The 24,341-nt window shown below is 40.0% G+C and overlaps 1 protein-coding gene across 1 annotated transcript in view; it reads left to right on the top strand.

The window, feature by feature from the left end:
* LOC126234377 (33 kDa inner dynein arm light chain, axonemal-like) overlaps window positions 1-24,341 on the top strand; it is a 129,123-nt gene that overhangs the window by 50,307 nt on the left and 54,475 nt on the right. The window contains exon 4 of the mRNA XM_049943063.1: window positions 15,092-15,237. Within this exon, the coding sequence (XP_049799020.1) occupies window positions 15,092-15,237 (146 nt within the window). The remainder of the gene's footprint in view (window positions 1-15,091; window positions 15,238-24,341) is intronic.

Below are 24,341 nucleotides of genomic sequence, written 5' to 3'. Positions count from 1 at the left end.
GGACGCTTCCCTGGGGAACACCTGATATCACTTCAGTTTTACTTGATGATTTGTCATCTATTACTACGAACTGCGACCTTCCTAACAGGAAATCACGAATCCAGTCGCACAACTGAGACGATACCCCATAGGCCCGCAGCTTGATTAGAAGTCGCTTGTGAGGAACGGTGTCAAAAGCTTTCCTGAAATCCAGAAATACGGAATCAACCTGAGATCCCCTGTTGATAGCGGCCATTACTTTGTGCGAATAAAGAGCTAGCTGCGTTGCACAATAACGATGTTTTCTGAAACCATGCTGATTACGTATCAATAGATCGTTCCCTTCGAGGTGATTCATAATGTTTGAATACAGTAAATGCTCCAAAACCCTACTGCAAACCGATGTCAATGATATAGGTCTGTAGTTCGATGGATTACTCTTACTACCCTTCTTAAACACTGGTGCGACCTGCGCAATTTTCCAATCTGTCGGTACAGATCTATCGGTGAGCGAGCGGTTGTATATGATTGCTAAGTAGGGAGCTATTGTATCAGCGTAATCTGAAAGGAACCTAATCGGCATACAATCTGGACCTGAAGACTTTCCCGTATCAAGCGATTTGAGTTGCTTCGCAACCCCTAAGGTATCTACTTCTAAGAAACTCATGCTAGCAGCTGTTCATGTTTCAAATTCTGGAATATTCCATTCGTCTTCCCTGGTGAAGGAATTTCAGAAAACTGCGTTCAAGAACTCCGCTTTAAGGGCACAGTCGTAGTAACAGTACCATCGGCACTGTGCAGTGAAGGTATTGACTGTGTCTTGCCGCTTGTGTACTTTACATACGACCAGAATTTCTTCAGATTTTCTACCAAATTTCGAGACAATGTTTCGTTGTGGAACCTATTAAAGGCATCTCGCATTGAAGTCCGTGCCAAATTTCGCGCGTCTGTAAATTTTAGCCAATCTTCGGGATTTCGCATTCTTCTGAACTTCCGCATGCTTTTTCCATTGCCTCTGCAACAGCGTTCGGACCTGTTTTGTGTACCATGGAGGATCAGTTCCATCTCTTACCAATTTATGAGGTATGAATCTCTCAATTGCTGTTGCTACTATATCTTTGAATTTGAGCCACATCTCATCTACATTTGCATAGTTAGTTTGGAAGGAATGGAGATTGTCTCTTAGGAAGGCATCTAGTGACACTTTATCCGCTTTTTTAAATAAAATTATTTTGTGTTTGTTTCTGGTGGATTTGGAAGAAATGGTACTGAGCCTAGCTACAACGACCTTGTGATCACTAATCCCTGTATCAGTCATGATGCTCTCTATTAGCTCTGGATTGTTTGTGGCTAAGAGGTCAAGTGTGTTTTCGCAACCATTTACAATTCGCGTGGGTTCGTGGACTAACTGCTCGAAATAATTTTCGGAGAAAGCATTTAGGACAATCTCGGAAGATGTTTCCTGCTTACCACCGGTTTTGAACAAGTATTTTTGCCAACATATCGAGGGAAGGTTGAAGTCCCCACCATATATAACAGTATGAGTGGGGTATTTATTTGTTACGAGACTCAAATTTTCTCTGAACTGTTTAGCAACTATATCATTGGAGTCTGGGGGTCGGTAGAAGGAGCCAATTATTAACTTAGTTCGGCTGTTAAGTATAACCTCCAACCATACCAATTCGCACTGAGTATCTACTTCGACTTCATTACAAGATAAACCACTACTGACAGACACAAACACTCCACCACCAATTCTGCCTAATCTATCTTTCCTGAACACTGTCTGAGACTTCGTAAAAATTTCTGCAGAACTTATTTCAGGCTTTAGCCAGCTTTCTGTACCTATAACGATTTCAGCTTCTGTGCTTTCTATTAGCACTTGTAGCTCAGGGACTTTCCTAGCAGAACTACAACAATTTACAACTACAATTCCGACTGTTCCTTGATCCAAGCACGTCCTGTATTTGCCATGCACCCTTTGAGATTGCAACCCACCCCGTACTTTCCCGAGGCCTTCTAACCTAAAAAACCGCCCAGTCCACGCCACACAACCTCCGCTACCCATGTAGCCGCCAGCTGATTGTAGTGAACTCCTGACCTATTCAGCGGAACCCGAAACCCCACCACCCTATGGCGCAAGTCAAGGAATCTGCAGCCAACACAGTCGCAAAACCGTCTGAGCCTCTGATTCAGACCCTCCACCCGGCTCTGCACCAAAGGTCCGCAGTCGGTTCTATCAACGATGCTGCAGATGGTGAGCTCTGCCTTCATCTCGTAAGCAAGACCGACAGCCGTCACCAAATCAGATAGCCGCTGGAATACAGAGGGAATTTCTTCAGATCCAAAGTGACACACATCATTAGTACCGACATGTGCCACCACCTGCAGCTGGCTGCACCCTGTGCTCTTCATGGCATCCGGAAGGACCCTTTCCACATCGGGAATGACTCCACCTGGAATGCACACGGAGTGCACACTGGATTTCTTCCCCTCCTTAGCCGCCATATCCCTAAGGGGCCCCATTATGCGCCTAACATTGGAGCTCCCAACTACCAATAAGCCCACCCTCTGCGATTGCCCGGACCTTGAAGGCTGAGAATGATCCTCTGAAACAGGGCAGGCAGCTGCATCTGGCTCAGCCAGAGACAGTGCCTGAAACCTGTTTGTCAGACGCACCGGGGAGGCTTTCTGATCAGCCTCCGGGGACGTCTTTCGCTGCCTGCCACGCCTTGGAACGACCTCCCAATCAACCATAGGCGAGAGCTCAGCCCCACTGCGGGCAGCAACCGGGGCAGCCACAGCGGCAGACCGATCTGGGGACAGACGGGACGAGGTTGCCATCTCCGTGATACCCAAGTCCGGCTCCCCACAGTGGTGCCCATTGGCAACAGCCTCAAGCTGCACGACCGAAGTCAGCGCCGCTTGCAGCTGTGAGCGAAGGGATGCCAACTCAGCCCTCATCCGAACACAGCAGTCACAGTCCCTGTCAATTTTAATAGATGTTGAACAACAGTTACTGAAACACGAGTCGGTGCCTAGAAAACGCAAGGGAAACACGCAAAGAATGTATGGCCTAACCTGTACAAATGCCTAATGACTGCACTACAATCTGCCTGAATTTACGATTACAGTAACTAAAACTCGAAATTACACCTCCAACACGAAACTCACACGCAATTTAAGTTAGAATCTACGAAGTAAACACTAAAGCACGATGCTACAACTCTCAAATACTATAATATGCCCGAAATTTGAATTAAACAATGCAAGTACCCAAAAACATGCAAAGAAATTAAGAATTAAACTATGTAACAAATAAGTGAGCTAGGAGTATACGAATTGCTGCTGGCAGCTGCTTATCCAACGGCGGCAGGGAGCGCAAGTTATCATAATAGCTGAAAGAGTCAGCTGTGGACACTTGATTATCTTGAATTACAATCTCAGGTACAGTCAGTATTACAACTTATTTTAATAACATCTGATTATACAAATGGGCCAGAATGCTGAATCCTCTATTCACACACACCTTGTAAATACAGCATTGTGTAACCCTGACAGTCCCTTTCTCCCAAATCATTTAACCATTAACAAAGATGCAAGTCATTTAAATATGGCACAACATTGTAAATTCTAAGAACACTGTTGACAAAAGCATATAAAGATATTCAGTATGAAATTTTGTATTTGTGGGGATTCACAGCCTCCAGATGCTTAATAAACATAAACGTGGTCTGTAGTAGACTATAATGTGATTTTTATTTAAGTGTGTGATTAGCTAATTTCGACTACTTGTCATCGTCAAGCACCTTTGGTTGTAAGAAATTTGTGCAGTAATGTTTTATCTTAATGTGAGGTGTATAAATTGTTATTTATACACGGTGATGTATGCAGACAATGTAGTGCTTCTCCATGTTGGTTTTACAGGTGCTTGGCAATGACAAGTAGTTGAAATTAGCTAATTGCACACTTACATAAAGACCACATTATAGCCTACTATGGACCACATTTACGTTTATATTCAGTATAAGCAGACACATAAAATAAGTGAAAGGCAAGCTTTCACCTTTAGTGGACTGGTGATGTGTGGAGCACAAAAAGAGCATTCACAATAGCTTCCCAGCTCTTGTTCTTTTTCTAGCGCCCCCCCCCCCCCACACACACACACAGTGGCCACAGAACGTGTGTGTGTGTGTGTGTGTGTGTGTGTGTGTGTGTGTGTGTGTGTGTGTGTGTGTGTGTGTGTGTGTGTGTGTGTATTTACTTTTACTTATGCTACACAAAAAGCTATTGCTTGAGAGCTAGTGCGAATGCTCTTTCCTGTTACCTGTTTCTGTGTTCCCTGGATTGATCCGCTGTAGGTGAGTGGTTTCGTTTCCCTTATTTTCTGTAGTGCTCCATCCAGGAATTTCCTTTATTGATGGTGTTATTTTTATTAATATTAATGTTGACTCCAAACTAATTTTTTGTTGGCAATAAAAGGGATTTAATGTGTTATAAATGTGTTATTATGGTCAACTGTCAAGAAAGCTGTCTACAAGGTATTCTCATGTAGACACCACACATTATTCTTTTTAAAATGTTCTTTGCAGCAACCATGTTATTGTTAAGTTATGAGTTGCTTCAGAATATGACAACCAAAGACATTAGTGAAGGAAAACAGGACAAGTAAGCAACTTTTTGACATTGTCATTTCCAAAATCTGAGCTGATGGTATGTGAAGTTACAGAGCTTAGAAACTTAGGTAGGTCTCTAACATGTGATTTCCTGTTCAGTTTCTTATGAATATATATATATATAAGAATTTAGAATAATGTGTTTCATTTATTGATTTATCCTCAAGCATTGTTTCTAAATGAGTGGTCAGACCTTGTGCAGTATTCAACAGCTTGTATGATACACTGAAACGTTGTTTTCTCCAGTATATCTGTTTAAATTATGATGCAGTACAATACGCAGAAAACATTTTATGTCAAGGACTCTGGCCGTGGAAAACTACACAATTGTATTAGCATGTATTATGTTTTATCTAACAAGGGAATGGTCTAATAAGACATGTCAAAACCTAACCTGAATTTTTTTACTCAGGAAGAAGACAATAAATGAAATGCACTTCCAAAATTTTAGCTGTTAAGAGGCACTGCAAGTATTTTGTAAAAGTGTAGAAGTTACACATTTTTGCCTTTTGAAGAACAGCTTATAACAGCAGTTGGTACAGCCCTGCCTGCCTGGCGCGAGACTCGGCAAATCACTCACACAGGCTGTGTAGCAGAATTATCCAGAGTTCACAGACATCAATTTTAAGCACCTAAAGCCTGGTTTAAAAAGGAGAGAATGGAAGCGAACATGTGCAAATGAGCATTTGCAATAAACTCACTACCATTCGCTTGTGTGTGGATAGAATTATTTATACTAGAGGGAACAGAGGAGAACCTGAGGTAGCGAACATTGCCTATGAATGCTGTGTTATTGGTTTTTAGTTTTTTGAGCTAATATTCATCATACAGGATACAACTCTGTCTTATTAGAACCACAATGTGAAACTTTGCTATTGAGTGATTATTTCTTGGAGTATGCAAAGTGGCGCAGGGAAGGTAGAATTTAAGTGTGTCAATTTGCATGGAAGCGTGACATGCGCGGAGATCATGCACTTTACATACATCTCCATCTCTCCTTAGCACTGGTCCAGAAGTTTCCTTGTATGTCAGCTGCCATTTTTCTGTGGCTTCTCATTACCATTGTGGGGAAATTTATGAACAGAACACTAATTAGCAACATCAAGGATCATCTCAAGAGATGACACAGCTAGCATTTCGACTATGCATGTAAGGTGTAATTGTAATGGTCTTCTTTTTTTTAACAAAAATGGTCTAGTAGCAAAGCACGCACTATTTAGACAGAACTGGGATGGAGTCAGAAATGGTCCCAGCCATTGTTCTGTAATTGCAATGGTCTTTTTTTTACAAAACTGGTCTAGTAGCAAAGCACGCGCTTTGTGATCGAGAGAGTGTGGGGTCAAATCCCATCCAGACCACAGCTTCTTCACTATGATTTTTAACTGAGCATCCACTCCACATAGACATTGGAATGGCCACGAAAGACATGTGGTTCAGATTCCACATTAAACTTCATTTATTGGTCAGGCAACTGGTGAAAGTTAGGGACTTGTAAGAAGCTGCAGTGGTGTCCAGTTGAAGGACCTGCAAGAGACCTACCAGGTACACCAGACAGAATTGTCTTTTGCTCGTGCTCCGAAGAAAACCAGGCTTAAACTATACAAACATTTTTTGAATGACTTCATATCGACAGTTCATTTCTTGCACTTGTAATTCTGATAAAAGTGGCTAGCAAAGAAAATAAAATCATGGCATTGTTTGATGTCACAGATGACTTCCATCAATGAGGGCTTGTAATTTGTTGAAATGAAATGTGTCTTGCAGTACTACATTTTATAACAATTTCTGTAGACCATTCCTTATAATGTTTGAATATTGTACATTTGGCTATCAGTGAAACAGTTCTTTGTTTATTCCCTGTAGTCACCACAAAAATGCGAAGTGTCTATTGAATGACAAAGAAAAACATTTTTCTTCCACCAGGCCCAACATCAAAGGAAAAATTGATGCAGTCAGGCATTTTGCAGTAACCACTACTTTTATTTAGACAGAACTGGGATGGAGTCAGAAATGGTCCCAGCCATTGTTCTGCATACTGCGCTGCGTACCAGGCATACTTGATCAAATTTGTAAAGCATGGTGAAAAAAATTGGTAATGCACAAATGACTGGATCTTAAGAATACTGTCCTGCTGATAAACCTGAAATGAGAGAGAGGTCTCGGAAATTATGTTATCCGAAAATCTCTGAAGAATGCTTTCCACTGTTGAAGAAATTCTTTATCGAGAGGTTGAATTCCACTAGTAGTTCCAGGTGGAATCCACATTACATCTACAGGTTTTTTGTCGTCCTCCACAAAAACAGAGGCATCGTTATGACCAGACCATGAATTCACCAGAAGCAATGAATTAGTTCCTGCAGCTGGTAGGAATATATTTTGAACGAAATGTTGAAAATGATTCTTTCCCATTTTTCCAGCTTTTGATACGTCAATTACAAGATTTTTGTGACTAAACAGTCCATTTTTTTATTTTTACTCCTAATTTGCCTTGCGGTTCTTGAAGACAGATATACAGCTGTGGAAACAGTAAACCAATCATACTTATCACTGGCATTGTTGTATATGAATGTGTCATTGCATTCACTGATTGGTTAACCAACTCCATCTTTTTTTCACCCCGAAATGATAAAGTACAGTGTGCATGCAGTTCTTTCATGAAACCTGACTGATCAGCTTTATAAATAGCAGTTGCGGGAATAACAGCAAGTTTCATCTTTACGTCAGCTGTGAATTTCTCTATAGAACAGTCTATCACTGGCAGCTGCTCTACACGTTTACATTTACGTAAACTTGGTAGTTTTGCAACTTCCTATTGTGTATGATTTCTTGAACCTGTGTAGCCAGGTCGATGAAGCCTGGAAATTAGCAATGTTCATGTCAGATGCAATTCGGAGATCCAAGTCTCATAGATCTCCATCAGTAACGGTGCATAGCTTTTCACGAGCAGTTCTAAAACTTTCGAACAGTTTTTCATTCAGGTGGTTTCAGGTTTCTGTTTGGTGCATATTTCTTATTTCATGTACTTTATTCTTCCATTTGTACAGTTCACACTCTGATTTTAGAAAATGAAAATGCTTTTGCTTACTGTGTGACTTCAAGTATTTTTTCCCTCCTTCGTTCAACCAATATTTCTCTGCCTTTTCTTTGTCACTGAAAGCTGCTGCAGTATGTGTTTTTTTTAGGTTTGGAAGGTGTTCTTCTTCAGAACTGTTACTGGCACAACTGACATCGTCCGAACCACAATTCATGGAATCATCACAGCTATTTCCTATTTCTTCTAACGTATTCACAATTTCAAATGAAATGTTGATATCATTTGAATGAATGTCAAGGAAATCCACTATCAAATGACACATATGTATATCCTCAGGAGAAGTAGGTGATTTCACCTGAAAACCACGTTCTTCATATTTCATCATTGCTAAATTGAGAATGTTAATTGGATTCCACATTACTGTGAAACTGGAAGAAAAAAAAATACTATTAGCAGGCATGCCTTACAAAAGCACAGTGAATATAATACCTTCCAGTACTGCAAAAAGCAACTGATAATTTGTAATAGCTGTTACTTGAGTGGCTAATTGGAGAGAATAGTAACTGTGTACTGTAGTGTCAGAGAAACTATCAACGAATGGTAACCTGAAACGTCCTTTACAAAAATTAGTTACGATTGGGTTGTGTCATGTTTCCTGCTTAAAAATGTACTGCTGACCTTGGCTGCATGTGTGTCTAGTTGTGCATGCACAGTTGCTACAGTGCCAGTAGGGGTGTACATTTCTACTGCTGCCTGGCATGCTACGAATTTGACAATTTTCAACTATTTTTTCTAATACTTGCAGTGCCTCTTAGCAGCTAAAATTTTGACAGTGCATTTCTTTCATTGTCTTCTTCCTGTGTAAAAAATTCAGGATAGGTTTTGACATGTCTTATTGCACCAGTCCCTTGTAAATCCAGTTACAGTCCATTTTCATGGAAAAAAAAAAACACATCAAAAACAGTTTTGCATTACCTCGGTTCCGAGAGTTCCGGAACCTGTACAGAAAATTGGAATAGAGATCAACATAAACATCATTTCAGCCCTTTTTATTACTCATGAAAACCACACATTGCATGTTGTACCATCATACTGCAAGACTTTCAGAGGTGGTGGTCCAGATTCCTGTACACACTGGTACCTCTAAAACCCAGTAGCACGTCCACTTGCATTGATGCATGCCTGTATTCATCATGGCGTACTATCCAAAAGTTCATCAGTGCACTGTTGATCCAGATTGTCCCACTCCTCAACAGCGATTCGGCGTAGATCCCTCAGAGTGGTTGGTGGGTCATGTCGTCCATAAACAACCCTTTTCAATATATCCCACGCATGTTCGATAGGGTTCATGTCTGGAGAACATGCTGACCACTCTGGTCAAGTGATGTCATTGTCCTGAAGGAAGTCATTCACCAGATGTGCACAATGCAAATTGTTGTCCATGAAGATGAATGCCTCGTCAGTATGCTGCCTATATGGTTGCACTGTTGGTTGGAGGATGGCATTCACATATCGTACAGCCTTTATGGCACCTTCCATGAGAAGCAGTGGTGTACATTGGCTCCACATAATGCCACCTCAAAACAGGAGGGAACTTCCACCTTGCTGCACTCATTAGACAGTGTGTCTAAGGCGTTCAGCTTGACCGGGTTGCCTCCTAACATGTCTCCGACGATTGTCTGGTTGAAGGCATTTGTGACACTCATCGGTGAAGAGAGCATGATGCCAATCCTGAGCGGTCCATTCAGCATGTTGTTGGGCCCATCTGTACCACGCTGCATGGTGTCATGGTTGCAAAGATGAACCTCATCGTGGACTTCGGGAGTAAAGTTGCTCATCATGTAGCCTATTTCACACAGTTTGAGTTGTAACATGATGTCCTGTGGCTGCACAAAAATCATTATTCAACATGGTGGCATTGCTGTCAGGGTTCCTCCAAGCCATAATCTGGAGGTAGCGGTCATCTAATGCAGTAGTAGCCCTTGGGCAGCCTGAGCGAGGCATGTCATCAACATTTCCTGTCTCTCTGTGTCTCCTCCAAGTCCAATCAACATCACTTTTGTTCACTCCAAGACGCCTGGACATTTCCCTTGTTGAGTAACAATGTGGATGTGATCAAACTGCGGTATTGACAGTCTAGGCGTGGTTGAACTACAGACAACACAAGCCATGTACCTCCTTCCTGGTGGATTGACTTGAACGGATCAGCTGTCGGACCCCCTCTGTCTAATAGGCACTGCTCATGCATGGTTGTTTACATTTTTGGGAGGGTTTAGTGACATCTCTGAACAGTCAAAGGGATTGTGTCTCTGGTACAATATCCACAGTCAACATCTGTCTTCAGGAGTTGTGGGAGCTGGGGTGATGAAAAACTGTTTTTGATGTGTGTATATTAATTTTGAAAAAATTTTATTTATGTTTTCAAATGGTGAAGTCTCTCTATCAGGTTTGATTATAATCTACATCTTCATCGATACTCCACAAGCCACCATAAGATGTGTGATGGAGTGTACCATGTACCACTACTTATCATTTACTTTCCTGTTTCACTTGCAAATAGAGCAAGGGAAAAAAGACTGTCTGTACACCTCCGTATTAGCCCCAGTTTCTTGTATCTTATCGTCATGGTCCTTACATGCAAAGTATGTTAGCGCCAGCAGAATCTGGCAGTCAGCTTCTAATGCCGATTCTCTAAATTTTCTCAATAGTGTATCTCGAAAAGAACATTGTCTTCCCTCCAGGGATTCCCATTTGAGTTCCCAAACCATCTCCATAACACTTATGCGTTGTTTGAACCTACCGGTAACAAATCTAACAGCCCGCCTCTGAGTTGCTTTGATGTCTTCCTTCAATCTGACCTGGTATGGACTCCAAACATTTGAGCAATACTCAAGAATAGGTTGCACCAGTGTCCTATATGCAGTCTCCTTTACAGGTGAACCATTCTTCTCTAAAATTCTCCCAATAAACCATAGTCAACAATTTACCTTCGCTACCATAGTTCTCAGATGCTTGTTCCACCTCTTATCGCTTTGCAAAGTTAATGCCCAGATATTTAAATGACTTGACTGTGTCAAGCAGGATGCTAGTAATGCTGTATCGAAACATTACAGGTTTGATCTCACTAGTCATACACATTTGACTTACATTTTCCACATTTAGCACTAGCTGCCATTCACCACACCAACTGGAAATATTGTCTGAGTTCTCTTGTATCTTCCTGCAGTCAGTCAACCTCGACACCTTACTGTACAACACAACATTATCAACAACTACCAGAGATTGCTGCCCATCCTGGCAGCCAAATCATTTATGTATATAGAGAACAACAGTGGTCCAATCACACTTCCCTGGGGCATTCCTGATGATATCCTTGTCTCTGATGAACAGTCACCATCGAGGACAACATACTGGATTCTATTATTTAAGAAGTCTTCAAGCCACTCACTTATCTATGCACTTATTCCATATGCTTGTACCTTCATTAACAGCACCATGTCAAATGTTTTCCAGAGATCTAGAAATATGGAATCTGCCTGTTGCCCTTCATAGTTCTCACTATATCAAGTGAAAAAAGGGCAAGCTGAGTTTTGCACAAGTGATGCTTTCTAAAACCATGCTGACACGTGCACATAAGCTTCTCAGTCTCAAGGAAGTTTATTACATTCAAACTGGGAATGTTTTCAAGGATTTTGCAGCAAACAGAAGTTAGGGATATTGGTCTGTAATTTTGCGAGTCGGTTCCTTTACCTTTCATATATACTGGAGTCGCCTGCACTTTTTTCCAGTCATTTGGGACTCTCCTTTGGGTGAGAGGTTCATGATAATTGGAAGCTAGGTAAGGGGCCAATGCTGTAGAATACTCTTTGTAAAATCAAACTGGAATGCCATCTGGACCTTGTGATTTATTTGCTTTCAAATCCTTCACTTGTTTCTCTAAGCCAGGTATGTTTATTACTATGTCGTCCATACGGGTGACTGTCCCATGGTCAAATGACGATATGTTTGTATGATTCTCCTGTGCGAAAAATTTCTTGAACATGAAATTTAAAACTCCAGCTTTCATTTTGCTATCTTCAACTGCCACACCAGACTGGACAACAAGGGACTGAATGGAAGCTTTAGACCTGCTTAGTGATTTTGCATATGACCAGAATCTTCTCAGGTTCTCTGCCAGATCTTTTTCTACAGTGTGATAGTGGTAGTTGTTGTATGCTTTGTGCATAGATCTTTCTACAGATGCACAAATCTCTACTAATCTTCACTTGTCATAATCTGTGCATTCTTTTTTTGAACCGAGAGTGTGTTTGCATTGTCAGCAAAGAGACCTGTTTTGGCTTCTTGGATATATGACGGGAGATAGTTTATATATAACAAGAACAGAGGGGGTCCATAATTGATCAATAGGGTACTTCTGTTGTGATTTTACTCTTGTAGTGACTTCGCACCATTATGAAGATGATGTTTCATTGTGTACACTTCCTGGGTTTTTTAATATGAAACTTGGCTTTATCTTAGGTGGGATTAAAACCATTGACTGACAAGATCTCAGATGCCATAATATTTGAACTTCTCTAGGAGAGAGCTGTGAAATGTACAGTCAAATACTTTTGACAAGTCACAGGAAATACCAGGATGTCTTTCAGAACTCAAATTACGCAGAAGTCAAAAAATAAACCATGGATTACACAAGGAATAAAGATATCAATGGGAGAAAAAGGAGACTGCATCTACGATCTATGAACAGCTCTGATGTAATGCATTACAAAGAATACTGCATAATATTGAATACATCAGGCAACAAAATAGAAACTGTATGGGACATAGTGAAGACAGAGACAGGTGTGGCCAAATAGGAAGAGGAGCAGATAGCTCTAAAAATAAAAGAGACTTTCGTAACAAGTGAGCGTAGTGTTGCAAACCTCTTAAAAAAAGACTTCATTTCTGTTACTGACAGCTTGGGGTTTTCAGGTTCGGTGAACAGTGCAGTGGAATATCTGAGACCAGTGTTTAAAAATAACTTCAGTAAAATGGAAATGACACTCACATCTCCTTATGATGACATATCAATGAAGTTAATCAAAGAGTGCTCAAGCAAGTTGAGTTCTATCTTAAGTTATTTGCGTAGTCAATCTCTTATCAGCAGAACATTTCCAGACTGGCTAAAGTATGCTGAGGTTAAGCCTCTTCACAAGAAGGGGGATAAAGAGACTCCAACAAACTATCAACCAATTTCACTTTTGCTGGATTTCTCAAAAATATTTGAAAAGGTTGTGTTCAAGTGTCTCCTTAAGCATCTGACTGTAAATAATATATTGTTCAAGTCACAGTTTGGATTTCTTAAGGATTCGGATATAGAGAAAGTTATTTACACTTATAATGAGAATGTACTTAATTCATTAGATAATAAATTAGAGGCTATTGGCATTTTCTGTAACCTGTCAAAAGCCTTTGACTGTGTGAACCACACCATTCTCTTAAGTTAATTAGAATATTAAGGTGTCACTGGCAGTGCTATGAAATGGTTTGAGTCTCATCTAACAAGAAACAAAGGGTGCTGTTGTGAAATACATTTGCAGTAAGCAGTCAGTCTTCGTCTGGCTGGGAATTAATTACATGTGGTGTTCCTCAAGGCTCCATCTTGGGTCCATTGTTCTTTCTTGTGTACATTAATGACCTTGTGTCTGTTACATTGCAGATGCTAAGGTTGTTTTGTTTGCAGGTGATACAAATGTTGCAATAAGTAGCAAATCAAGTACAGATTTAGCCACTAATCAAATTTTCACTGACATTAGTAAATGGTTTAAAGCTAACTCACTCTCATTAAACTTCGAAAAGACCCACTATATGCAGTTCAGAACCTGTAAGAGATTTTCTTCCAGCATGTGTATAACATATGAAGACATGCAGACCGAAGAGGTTGACAGTGTTAAATTTCTGGGTTTACAACTCGATAATAAATTCAGTTGGGAAGGGCATACCAGAGAATTGCTTAAGAGTCTAAACAAGTCTGTAGTTGCGGTGCAAATGATGTCAGATGTAGAAGACATAAATATAAAAAAAAACTTGCATGCTTTTCTTACTTTCATTCCATTATGTCCTACGGGATCATATTCTGGAGTAACTCATCAAACCGAGCAAAAGTTTTTAGTGTGCAAAAGCATGTAATAAGAATCATTTGTGGTATAAATTCAAAAACATCATGTAGAAACCTCTTCAAGGAACTTTCTATTCTAACCACTGCTTCTCAGTATATTTATTCCTTAATGAATGAAATTTGTTGCAAGTAAAAGATCTCTATTTCCAACCAATAGCTCAATACATAGTATCAATACTAGGAATATGAACAATCTACATAAAGACCTAAAATCACTTACCTTGGTGCAAAAAGGGGTCCAATATTCAGGAACACACATTTTCAATAAATTGCCAGCAACCATTAAAAACTTAGTTTCAGATAAAGCGTGGTTTGGACAGAGTTTGAAAGACTTTTTGTTAGTCCTTCTACTCCATAGATGAATATCCTAACAGAGACTGTTAGGCCAGCTTAAGTAAAAATATCTGTTAGATTTCAGTTTTGATAGCACTTGGTCACAACAGTCAAGATTAGGTATTTTGTGTATGATAAATTTATTAATAGCACATAACAATGTTTCATTCTGTCAGTGTATTAATTCTGTAAATATTAGCTGCTCCAGTTTACTATATTATATTCACCTGTTTTGACAATCCCCTGACAAATGATCAGGATAGTAAGTATTATATTCAAATGTTTTATGTTTTTTATGTTACACTTTCCGACGTGTTCTACACCCATGAGAATCATCTCATTTTTTGGGGTTGTGGAACGAAAACTGAATCTGATCTAATCAACTGTGTCTATGGAACATAAGAAATGAATGAATGACTCACTTCTTCAATTCAGTTTTAGTAATCAGTGCTATATTTTTTTGTTGTCTTATTATGAGTGAATGTGGAAGGGCACTGCAATCCTCTTCAGAGAGTTTCTCTCATTTGAATTCCAATGACACATAAAAGTACCGACGGTAATCATACATTGAAATAACTGAGAATGTTTTTATGTTATTGAAAATAGTTCATATTGTTAACTCCATGAAGGATAAAAGAAGACAAGAACCCAAAAAATAGACATAAAACAAAGCAAAAATAAGAAAAGTGTTCTCTGCATGTGTCTTACTTCTAATTTCAAAGAAAATTATGAACATAGAAAGGAAGCTAGTTATGTATCTTGTGAATAAGTTGCAGTTGCTCCTGTCTCCCATATGCATATGTAACCAGTGTCATGCATAGTCTTACCTTCTCAGAGATAATACATATAATATGTGTGAAAATGAAGAATAATCTTTCTTTATTGTGCAGTATTCTCATGTTCTTATTGCAGATGAACTGATACGACAAATTACTATTGATTGTCCAGAAAGAGGTGTGCTGTTACTCCGAATCAGAGAAGAGCTCCAACACACTCTGGCAGCTCACCAGGCACTCTACGTGAACAGTGTCAGAATTGGAGAGAGGAAGACGATAATGGTTAGTGAGGCAACAAGTTAATATCTAAATGCTTGCAACAAAGTGTAGATTCCACTTATCATCCACAGAACTGGAGCAACCAGAGCAGGTACGACAGACAGGGTTTTTAAAATGTAGTTCAATTCTCTATCTTTCACAATACTTTAAAATTCCTTCATCAAAAGAAAGATAGCAAAATGGAATGTAAGATGCACAAATCCCAAAAGGGAGGAGAAGTTGCCCTATCCCCCAAATTCACATGATGCACAAGATTTGGCGAACCATTACTTGTATACAATTTCTTGTGCCCTTAGGGTCTGCAATGATCTAGACAGGTGCATAATTTCTTCTTTTTTGTGTCTACTGTTACTTTCCCATGCATGTCTTTAAAAATCCTGAAGTAAGAGATTCAACCAGACTCTGATTCAATCCCACTCTGGTTCTTTCTAACTGTCTGTCTTCACACAATCACACCTATCTTTTTCCAGATATTATTATTAGTTTTTTTTTACTTTATGTTGAGTAACTAAAGGCAATAACTTTTTTTAATTGATTCCAAAACATAACAACCAAATATTTAATATAATCAACACTCATGCCTGTAAGTAGTAGCATCAGATAAAGTATCTGATGTGTCCTCACTCATAATGTGCATACTGCCATTATGCCAGGCCAGAAAAGCTGTCAAACAACATTATAGTTGTTTCTTGCATCCTAGCTTCCAAAGTCTCCTCTCTTTCCACTGTCGATCAATTAATAATAATAATTTTTATGCAGCATTGAATAATCAAATACAGTCCCTAGAAATAATACAGTTTCAGAACATCATACAGATTATTCTTCTAAATATGACAGTTTACAAATTAAAAGCCAAAGATTTTTGTGTAACAACAAATTTTACATTTGTTTATATACAAAAAACATTGTGACAAATATTTTATTATCATTAGATCACTTACAAATTACTTATAAGTATAATCTTATAAGTATAAGCTTGACATACTTGCAAGCACTTTCATTATAGATAAAGTGCTCATCTAGGGAATAAAATGGATTTTCAGTTATAATTATTTTTAGCAGGTCTTTTAACTTGCTAGTAGGAAAGGCTGTGAGACTTTTGGTAGGGCATTAGCTAGCTTCAGACCAGCATTAAGTGCATTTCTTCTTATGAAGCTATTCTGTGGCTATTTACACGGTATCTGAATTTTTGTGTTGTGTCATTCTGGCATAGGTCACATCTGAAGTTTGGATTTATCATTTCCACAAGCAATATTACTTTCAGTATATATACATCTATAATGTTTTCTGACAGCTTACAGGCTAAGGAATTTATACACATGCCCCTTTTGAGATCATCATGGAATGTGATTCCCAAGAATTTTGTCCATTTTTCATTTTTTACAATCTCATTTCCTAGAGATAATTTCATGTCAAATTCTGTTTGTTTCCTGATTTTAAATTCCATTACTGAAGCACTTACATTTAGATGGTTTTCATTGAAATACTTGACTATTTCACTAGTTATACTGTTGCACAGCACCCCAAACTGTCATAGGCTTTGTGTTTGCACACAACTGATGTATTATCTGATTTTTTTTAGAATTATAAAAGTTATACTGTATATCATTAACATAAATCAAGAGGAGATGGGGTCCCTAGACAAACCTTGAGGCACTCCATATATGATATCACAAATTTTGAATTTGAAAGATGCACTGTTTGTTTTAAGCAATACAAATTGGCTTTTGTTGCTCGTATATGATTTTAATAACTTATAGATTGTTCCTCTAATACCCAGGTTCCACAGCTTGTCAAATAATATGATGATCTTGACACAATCATAAGCTTTTTCTAGATCAAGAAACACTCCAGTAACATACTACTTGTTCTCTATGGCAGTTATTACTTGATCTATTAATTGTGCTGCAGCTTTGAAGTTGACATGTTTTTCATTCTGATTTCTAACTATTAAATTTTTTTGCATTCTGATTTCTAAATATTAATTTTTTTTTTACTCAGGAATGTCATTAGTTTATCATAAATAACTTTCTCAACTACCTTAGAAAATGCAGGTAAGGTTGTGATGGGGTGGTGGTTTTCAATTTTAGATTATAACCTTTCTTGTGAACTGGGGTTACTTGTGCTGTCTTTAGACCGTCTGGAAACTACCTGATGATGTTACATCATTCACTGCTATGACCATAGCATCAGATTGTGGTATGTGCACTTTTCTAATGTGTTGATAGACAATCCATCATAGGCTGCTGATTTTGTATTTTTAGTGATCTTACTATGTATTTTATTTCCTTGCTATTCGTTGGGGCCAAGTATATGATAGTTATTGATTGAATACTGTAAACAACTAACAGTTGGGTTAAGAGAACAATGGACAAGGATCCAGGATGGCTGAAGTGAGTCAAGTACTCTGGCCCTAAAAATGTGGATAATGCAATCTGAATTGATCTGATGCTGAGCAGACGTTGATTGATAATCTACAGAAGTTTCTCAATATAGGTGCAACTGAGAGCAAGTAGTGATTGAGATCTGTACGCCCTGAAAAGGCTGGAGCAGCAGTATGTTACACTGTTTGCTTCGTGTGGCGATGTAAATTGCAGCTGGCGAGAAGTGCGTGGTGGTGGGCAGATGTGGAGGCGGCACCTTTGAATCGACCATGGCCATGAAAGAAATGCAAAAATCTCACGGTCTAGTGATCAGGCAGGTGGATTGCAACTCACTCTCTGCCAGAGCCCTGAAATCACAATAGATTTCAGTGTGTGATACACCCATTCACTGGTCGTACCAAGGACCAATTTGGATCACTTACATGAACAGAGCGCACAAGGATACCTAATGTCGAGATTGGTAAACCAAAAATGAATAACTGTGCCCTCAGCAAACGAGTGGTTCAAGATATTTGAAGTCACACTGTCAATACGGTAAGAACTTCACCACAGGCTCTCCAGTCTTAACTGCTTGCAAGTGAAGTCAGTTTCAGGACAGGTCCCAAGCACCAACCACACATGCCAGAGCTTCGACCAGAAGATGCTTCAAGACCAAAGTCAGAACCCAAGTGCCTCGCACCTCTCCAGATAAAAAAATTCCGTTTTCCCACAAAATGCACAAATGCCACCACTTTCACCCTGTCTTGAGCCAATCACAGGGCTTTAGAGGCACTAAATCTCCCCTCCTACACAGCAGCACAAACTCATGTTGAACAAGTGCAAGAGTTAAGAAACCTGCATCTCTGAAGAAAAAAGAAACTGCCAATTACTGGCTTTTTTTAAGTTTTCTCCAAAGTCGTGTCACTTCCTGCTGCAACAAGTGAACAGATACAGTCTTAAAGATCTTTATCTAAATAGCCTGTGCCTTGTAGCATGTTAGTCCTAGCTATGAGGTGTAATAAAGATTGTATCTCTAAATGTTTCTCAGACACTGGAGTTTCTTATACAACTGAGGAGGCCGATGGAAGTGGGTCACAGTCCTATTTGCAGTATCGGCAAAGGGAAGTGGGTCACAGGCCTATTTGCAGTATTGGCGAACAGGAAAACTTGTGAATTTTTATAACGCATGGCTCGGCACACAATGCCTGGTTCACGACTCCACTGTGCAGACGCGTCACTTCAGTCTGTCACCACCAGCCCAGTCTTCCGCTGGTGCCGTGGCAGGTAGCTCGGCATTGTTCTGCTGGAGAACTGTCTCAACTAGGGGCTGCTCTGTCTGCCCTCTACGGCTGTGGGCCTGTCCAGCAAGATTCATTGAGGGATGGGCTTGCCGCCAATTGCTTTCAATTTCCAACATGCCGTTTCTGCAAGCTAAGAACCATAAAAAAACTCACGCTTTTAATGCCCTACCAGGCTCCATCAATGTCTGCTCAGGCCATTAACTTTCTAGAGTCATGCTCAAGGTGCATAAGGTTGTAACAAAATATTTAATAATTTTCCATATGTGAGAAATAAGTGAGAAAGTAACTTGTCCTCTCTCACTGCCCTCTACCAACTGTTGATTTCTGCATGGATAGTGTCTCATTTCAGTATTGTTTAGTGTGACATGAACCAGAGGAAATCATTGAAAATAGTAAGAGAATCTCATTCTTAAAAACGATATATATGTGAAAAAAGATAACTTTGCCAATTAGGATTGCTCATGGCTAAAACACATCCTATCTTGACCTCATTCATTCCAGGGATCATTCACTCACATGAAGCTGCAAGTCAGCAAGAGTACATATAAACAATGCCGTGAGTAGTATGAATTATGTTAGACCCAGGGGTCATTGCTACATCACAGACTTCTGATAAACATTTGATAGGCAGTTAAAAGGCCTTGCAGCAAAGAAATATACCCATTCACACCATATCCTGAGGTCAGGTATGTCAAATGTCCCTAATCATTTATAATGTCTTGGAGTATGACCAATCTGCTCTATCACTCATTTAGTCACAGTCACCAAACACATACATTCTCAAATTCTCAATGAACAAGGAAATCACTGTGTAATCTGTTTGTATTATTACGTGAGTTGTGTAATTTGTGTATTATTTCTATGACATGAAAACAAATACAGGCACATAATCAAAGCATTAATAAGCATGCAGAACAAACATATATGTCAAAATCAAGACAGTTCAATTGATATATACAAAAAACAGACAAAGATATTACATAATGATATTACAGAAAGATATCTTGTCGCTCCCTCCACAAGGGTCCCTGGGAAGACAAAATTTACAATTGAAAATGTCACATGAATCGAAAACATGGCATTTTATGCACTTGCACAAACTGTGATTGGTAGGACTGAAGAACAGCAATTTGTGCCAGAGTGGAATGGCCTCTCACTCAGCACATGATGTGGCAGAAGTGGTGGCAGATGTTTCTGGTGTTCCCCCTCATCTCCTCAGGTAGCATCTGGCATCTGAGCAGCAACTGGCATCTTGGGCAGCTTACTGACCGCAGTTGGACCCTTAACATCATCCTGGCCAAGCAGCAGTTAGCTGTCAGTGACTGGCATGACAGCGTTATATTTGACGTGCAACCCGCTCCTTGGCATAGAAATCCATTCAGCGTTAGCGGGACATTCACCTCTGCGCTGAAACGTGCCTGGCAGTGCGGGATATGTCAATGGGACACACTCACTCTCGGCACCCCGCTGAGTCAGTTAGGCTCATCACTCGTGTCGACTGTGGTGCCATGCAACTCTCTTGCCCCTCGATTAGCAGTCTTTTGGGTCATTGGCTGATAGAGGTTGCTGCCGGCACCTGGTGGTGTCAGGCTGTCTGTGCTGGCTTGAGACATACTGCCCCCACTGCCGGCTGTTGCGCAACATGGGGGGGGGGGGGGGTCCTCCACACCTGGTTGCTACAGCTGAGTCATTAAGACAGTCCGCTTTTTCGCTTTTCACTAGCTGGCATTGGCCATGATGTCCAGTCTGCCGTGTGGGTTCCGGAGTCTGCATACAAAATTTTTTCTTTACTTAATATAATTATTTATTTATTTTATCACTAAGGACACAAATCCAAAAATAAATTTAATGACAGCAGGTCCCCGTTAATGTTGTATGGACGTAAATTATGTGGTGTGAGGTGTCTTTGTTTGTTTGTGCACATGTTTTTGTTTGTTTTTTGGTTAGTTCTACTCATGTCATGCACTCTAATTTTACACTTGCACTACCTCTGTACCTCCATTAAACGTTCAGACTTCTCCCAATACTAAATACTAACTTATTGTACTACCCTATGCCTTTGCTAATACTACCAAAGCAAATTTTCGTGCATTTTATACCTTGTATACTCCTCTTTTATTTTTCAATGTCCATCGGTATTGTCTGCTCATGCTGAAGTGGTCAGGAAGTGTTTCTACTCCCTCAGGTGCTGCTGTTTTGCCTGAAACCTTTGTAGTGGCGTTTATGTACTCATAATTGTACATAGTACAATGATGCCTCCTGTCTCCTCTGTCAGGATCACTGCTGCTGAAATGAAACACAAGCATTATGCATTATTTATAAGTATATAAAAATATTTTTCTGATTTAACTCTCATCCATGGTCCATCATTTCATTTCTACTTCCTGTATCTGGGTCTGGGGTTCGCCACCCTACATGACTTGCACTTGTCAGTGTTCATTTCCCATACACAATATTTCATCGACAGCGCTCACATGGCGCTGGCAAAATTCCACCATGAGACAGGCTGACAGGCTACATCGTCCAACAGGCGATGGCTCATATCACACCGAGTCGTAGCATTGACACGCGCCCAAAGTGTGGACCACTAACATGATTCAAAACACATCCAAGAATCAAGACTCACAGGCTCAAAACACAATGAGTCTTAGCGTCAATACCTGCCCAAAGCATGGACTGCTAACACCATATGAAACACGTCAAAAATCAAAACGCACATGCTCTATGGCACGACTCCCTGTCTAGACACCACGAAAAACATAAAATGATGCACATCCATCATTGGACAGTGTGCAAGAAACCACAGAATGTAAACAGAAATAATTTCATCGACCATGGTGATAAATGTGAAGGCTCTTCTATGAGAATGCTATGACAGAGTATGGTGCTCAGTTGCAGAAATCGGACAACAATTGTGAGGTCCAAAGAAATAATAGCAGTACTCAGTTGTTTGGAGTACTCAGTATTACAACATGCCTGATTTGGTATGCCACATAAAGTGCCAACTGGTGATGACATATAATTTTGAACGGAACTTTAATTCAATCTGACACCTGCCAGTAAATGTTGGCATGAAGATGTCACAAATATGCTATTCATTTGACGATGCTCAACAAGGACTCCTGCTAAAAACTAATGGAAATGACAAACAAACAAAATAGCACCAAAATAGAACAAACGGAAAATTACGCTAAGCAACACTTTATCAACATTAAATTATGTTAAACAGTTCATCCATGCAGACTATATGCATACTGCACCTTCTCTTCCCATTGCAGTTCTCTTGTATCTTAGTACTAACAGGTTAATATCACTCATTCTGATAGTTTCTGCGGCTACTGCACCTTCTCTTCTCGTTGCAGTTCTCTTGTATCTTAGTACTAACAGGTTAACATCACTCATTCCAGTAGTTTCTGCGGCATTGTTTTCAGCTGAGTCCGCAGCGGCTGTGTGTCAATTCCTGTTTGAATTTTCTCTGTGTAACCCCTGTGATGGGTTAGGTGGCCTCAATTCCACATATTCGCTACATTGGTCATTCCATTGACCTTGACCATTGTAGACCCAGCTATTGCTTTGCTGTTGGTTCCTAGAATCCTGTTGATCCTTGTTCAAGTTCTGTTGCTCTCTCCAGTTTCTGTTTCATTGGTAGTTGTTGTTGTTATGATTATAATTTCCTCATCTTCTTCTATTTTCCCATGACAGCTTGTTATTTCCATTGAAGTTTGAATTTTGGTTTTGATTTGGTGGATGATTTCCCCCCCATTTCATTCATCGTCATTCCTTTCTGGCAAATCTGACCAGTTATGGTCATTATTTCTACTTCTTTCTCACGAGTCCGCACAGTGCACTTTGAAAGCTTCAATTGAATCGCTGCATCTACCAATGAGCAGTTGCTGGTAACATAAAGGTAATTTAATGTAGCTGTTCCTTATAAATTCCTTGGGACTGTACGGTTGATCCAAGAATCTGTTATTCTTGACCAGGGATTCAAAGAATTTGACAGGACTGTGGAATCCTGATGCTTCTAAGTCCTTTCCTAACATGATCTCCATTTTTATTCTTTCCTGTGTGTCTTGCGACCACTATATGCTAAGGAATGCATCCTAAAATGCTTGGTAGAATATGTTCTGCAATCGACCCTTCTAAGAAACCACAGATAAACTGGAGCTTGTACTTCAGTGGCCAATATTCTGGTAGCATGTGATCGTACTGTATCATCCAGGTCTTTGAATGTAATGTGTTGTTTGCCTCCTTGTAGACTTGAAAATTCTGGATGGTCAAGAAACGTTTGTGGTTGAAAGGTTCAACGTATCTGCCATACGAATTTTCCTTCTCTTCTGCAGCGTGTGATTCCATGTATCCGTGCCCAAATGATCCTCGTGCACTTTTATGGCGTCCCCTCATGTTTTCTGATTCATGTAATAACATTTCTGACCTCCGTAGATGTGTGCAATTGTTTTCCAGCTCAGTCTCTGATATGCTGCATGTTACTGATGGAGCTTTTTCTATTATGTGTTCCGCCATGGCAGGAGCATATTTGGAGAGTCGCAAAACATTTTCTTCACTCCTGTGATGCTCTTGATGTTACTCTACCAGATGAGATTGTGTTTGCAATTGCACAACCCGCTCATATGCCTGCCAATCATCCTTTACCAGCTCGTTTTGTTGCGTGGTGACTCGGGTCTGCTGATCTTTCACTTCAGAGATTTCGGCCTGTTTGATTTCTATTTGTTTGATTTGCTTTGCTGCCTCACTCATTTTTTCCTGAGTTTCTTGAACAATTTTTTTGCCTTGTTTTTGGAGAGTTGCAAGTGCCTTTTTTTTCTTGCACACCTTGGTTCCTCCCAGTTTAACTTGTTCTTTGGCTAATGATGTGTCCTTTTGTGCTACTTGTGCTACCAATCGCGCTGTTTTGGCATGGCACTTCGCCTGGTCCTTGACCTCACGTGTTTCTAATGTCATTTTCTTGACATTCTCTAGCTCTTCTTGCATTCCTGCGATCTCTTTCTTTATTCCATCTATTCCATCTGTGACCGTTCATATGACTAATTTGTGTCTTTCCTCCTCTTCCTCCCGTCTCTTTTTCTCTGCGTCTTGTCTCTTCCTTGCTGTCTCTTGCCTCTTCCGTTCTGCATCTGTCTGTTCCTTTCTGCCTCTTGCATGAATTTCATGAGAGCCTCAAACTAAGATCCACCACTAACACCTTCCAGACTAGATGAATGAGATTCCATCATTCTGTGACGTTTCGTTCGTGATTCTTGTCTGCCAGTTTCACTGATGGTGCGTCTCGTACCAGAAACGCCTACATTTCGTTCTGCTGCGGTCTCCAGTTCAAAAAATGGTTCAAATGGCTCTGAGCACTATGGGACTCAACTGCTGTGGTTATCAGTCCCCTAGAACTTAGAACTACTTAAACCTAACTAACCTAAGGACATCACACACA

The sequence above is a fragment of the Schistocerca nitens genome, chromosome 2, assembly GCF_023898315.1.
Source record: "Schistocerca nitens isolate TAMUIC-IGC-003100 chromosome 2, iqSchNite1.1, whole genome shotgun sequence".
Classification (NCBI taxonomy): Eukaryota; Metazoa; Arthropoda; class Insecta; order Orthoptera; family Acrididae; genus Schistocerca; species Schistocerca nitens.
Note: the sequence above shows the minus strand (reverse complement) of the source record. Positions and strands in the feature narration are given on the sequence as shown.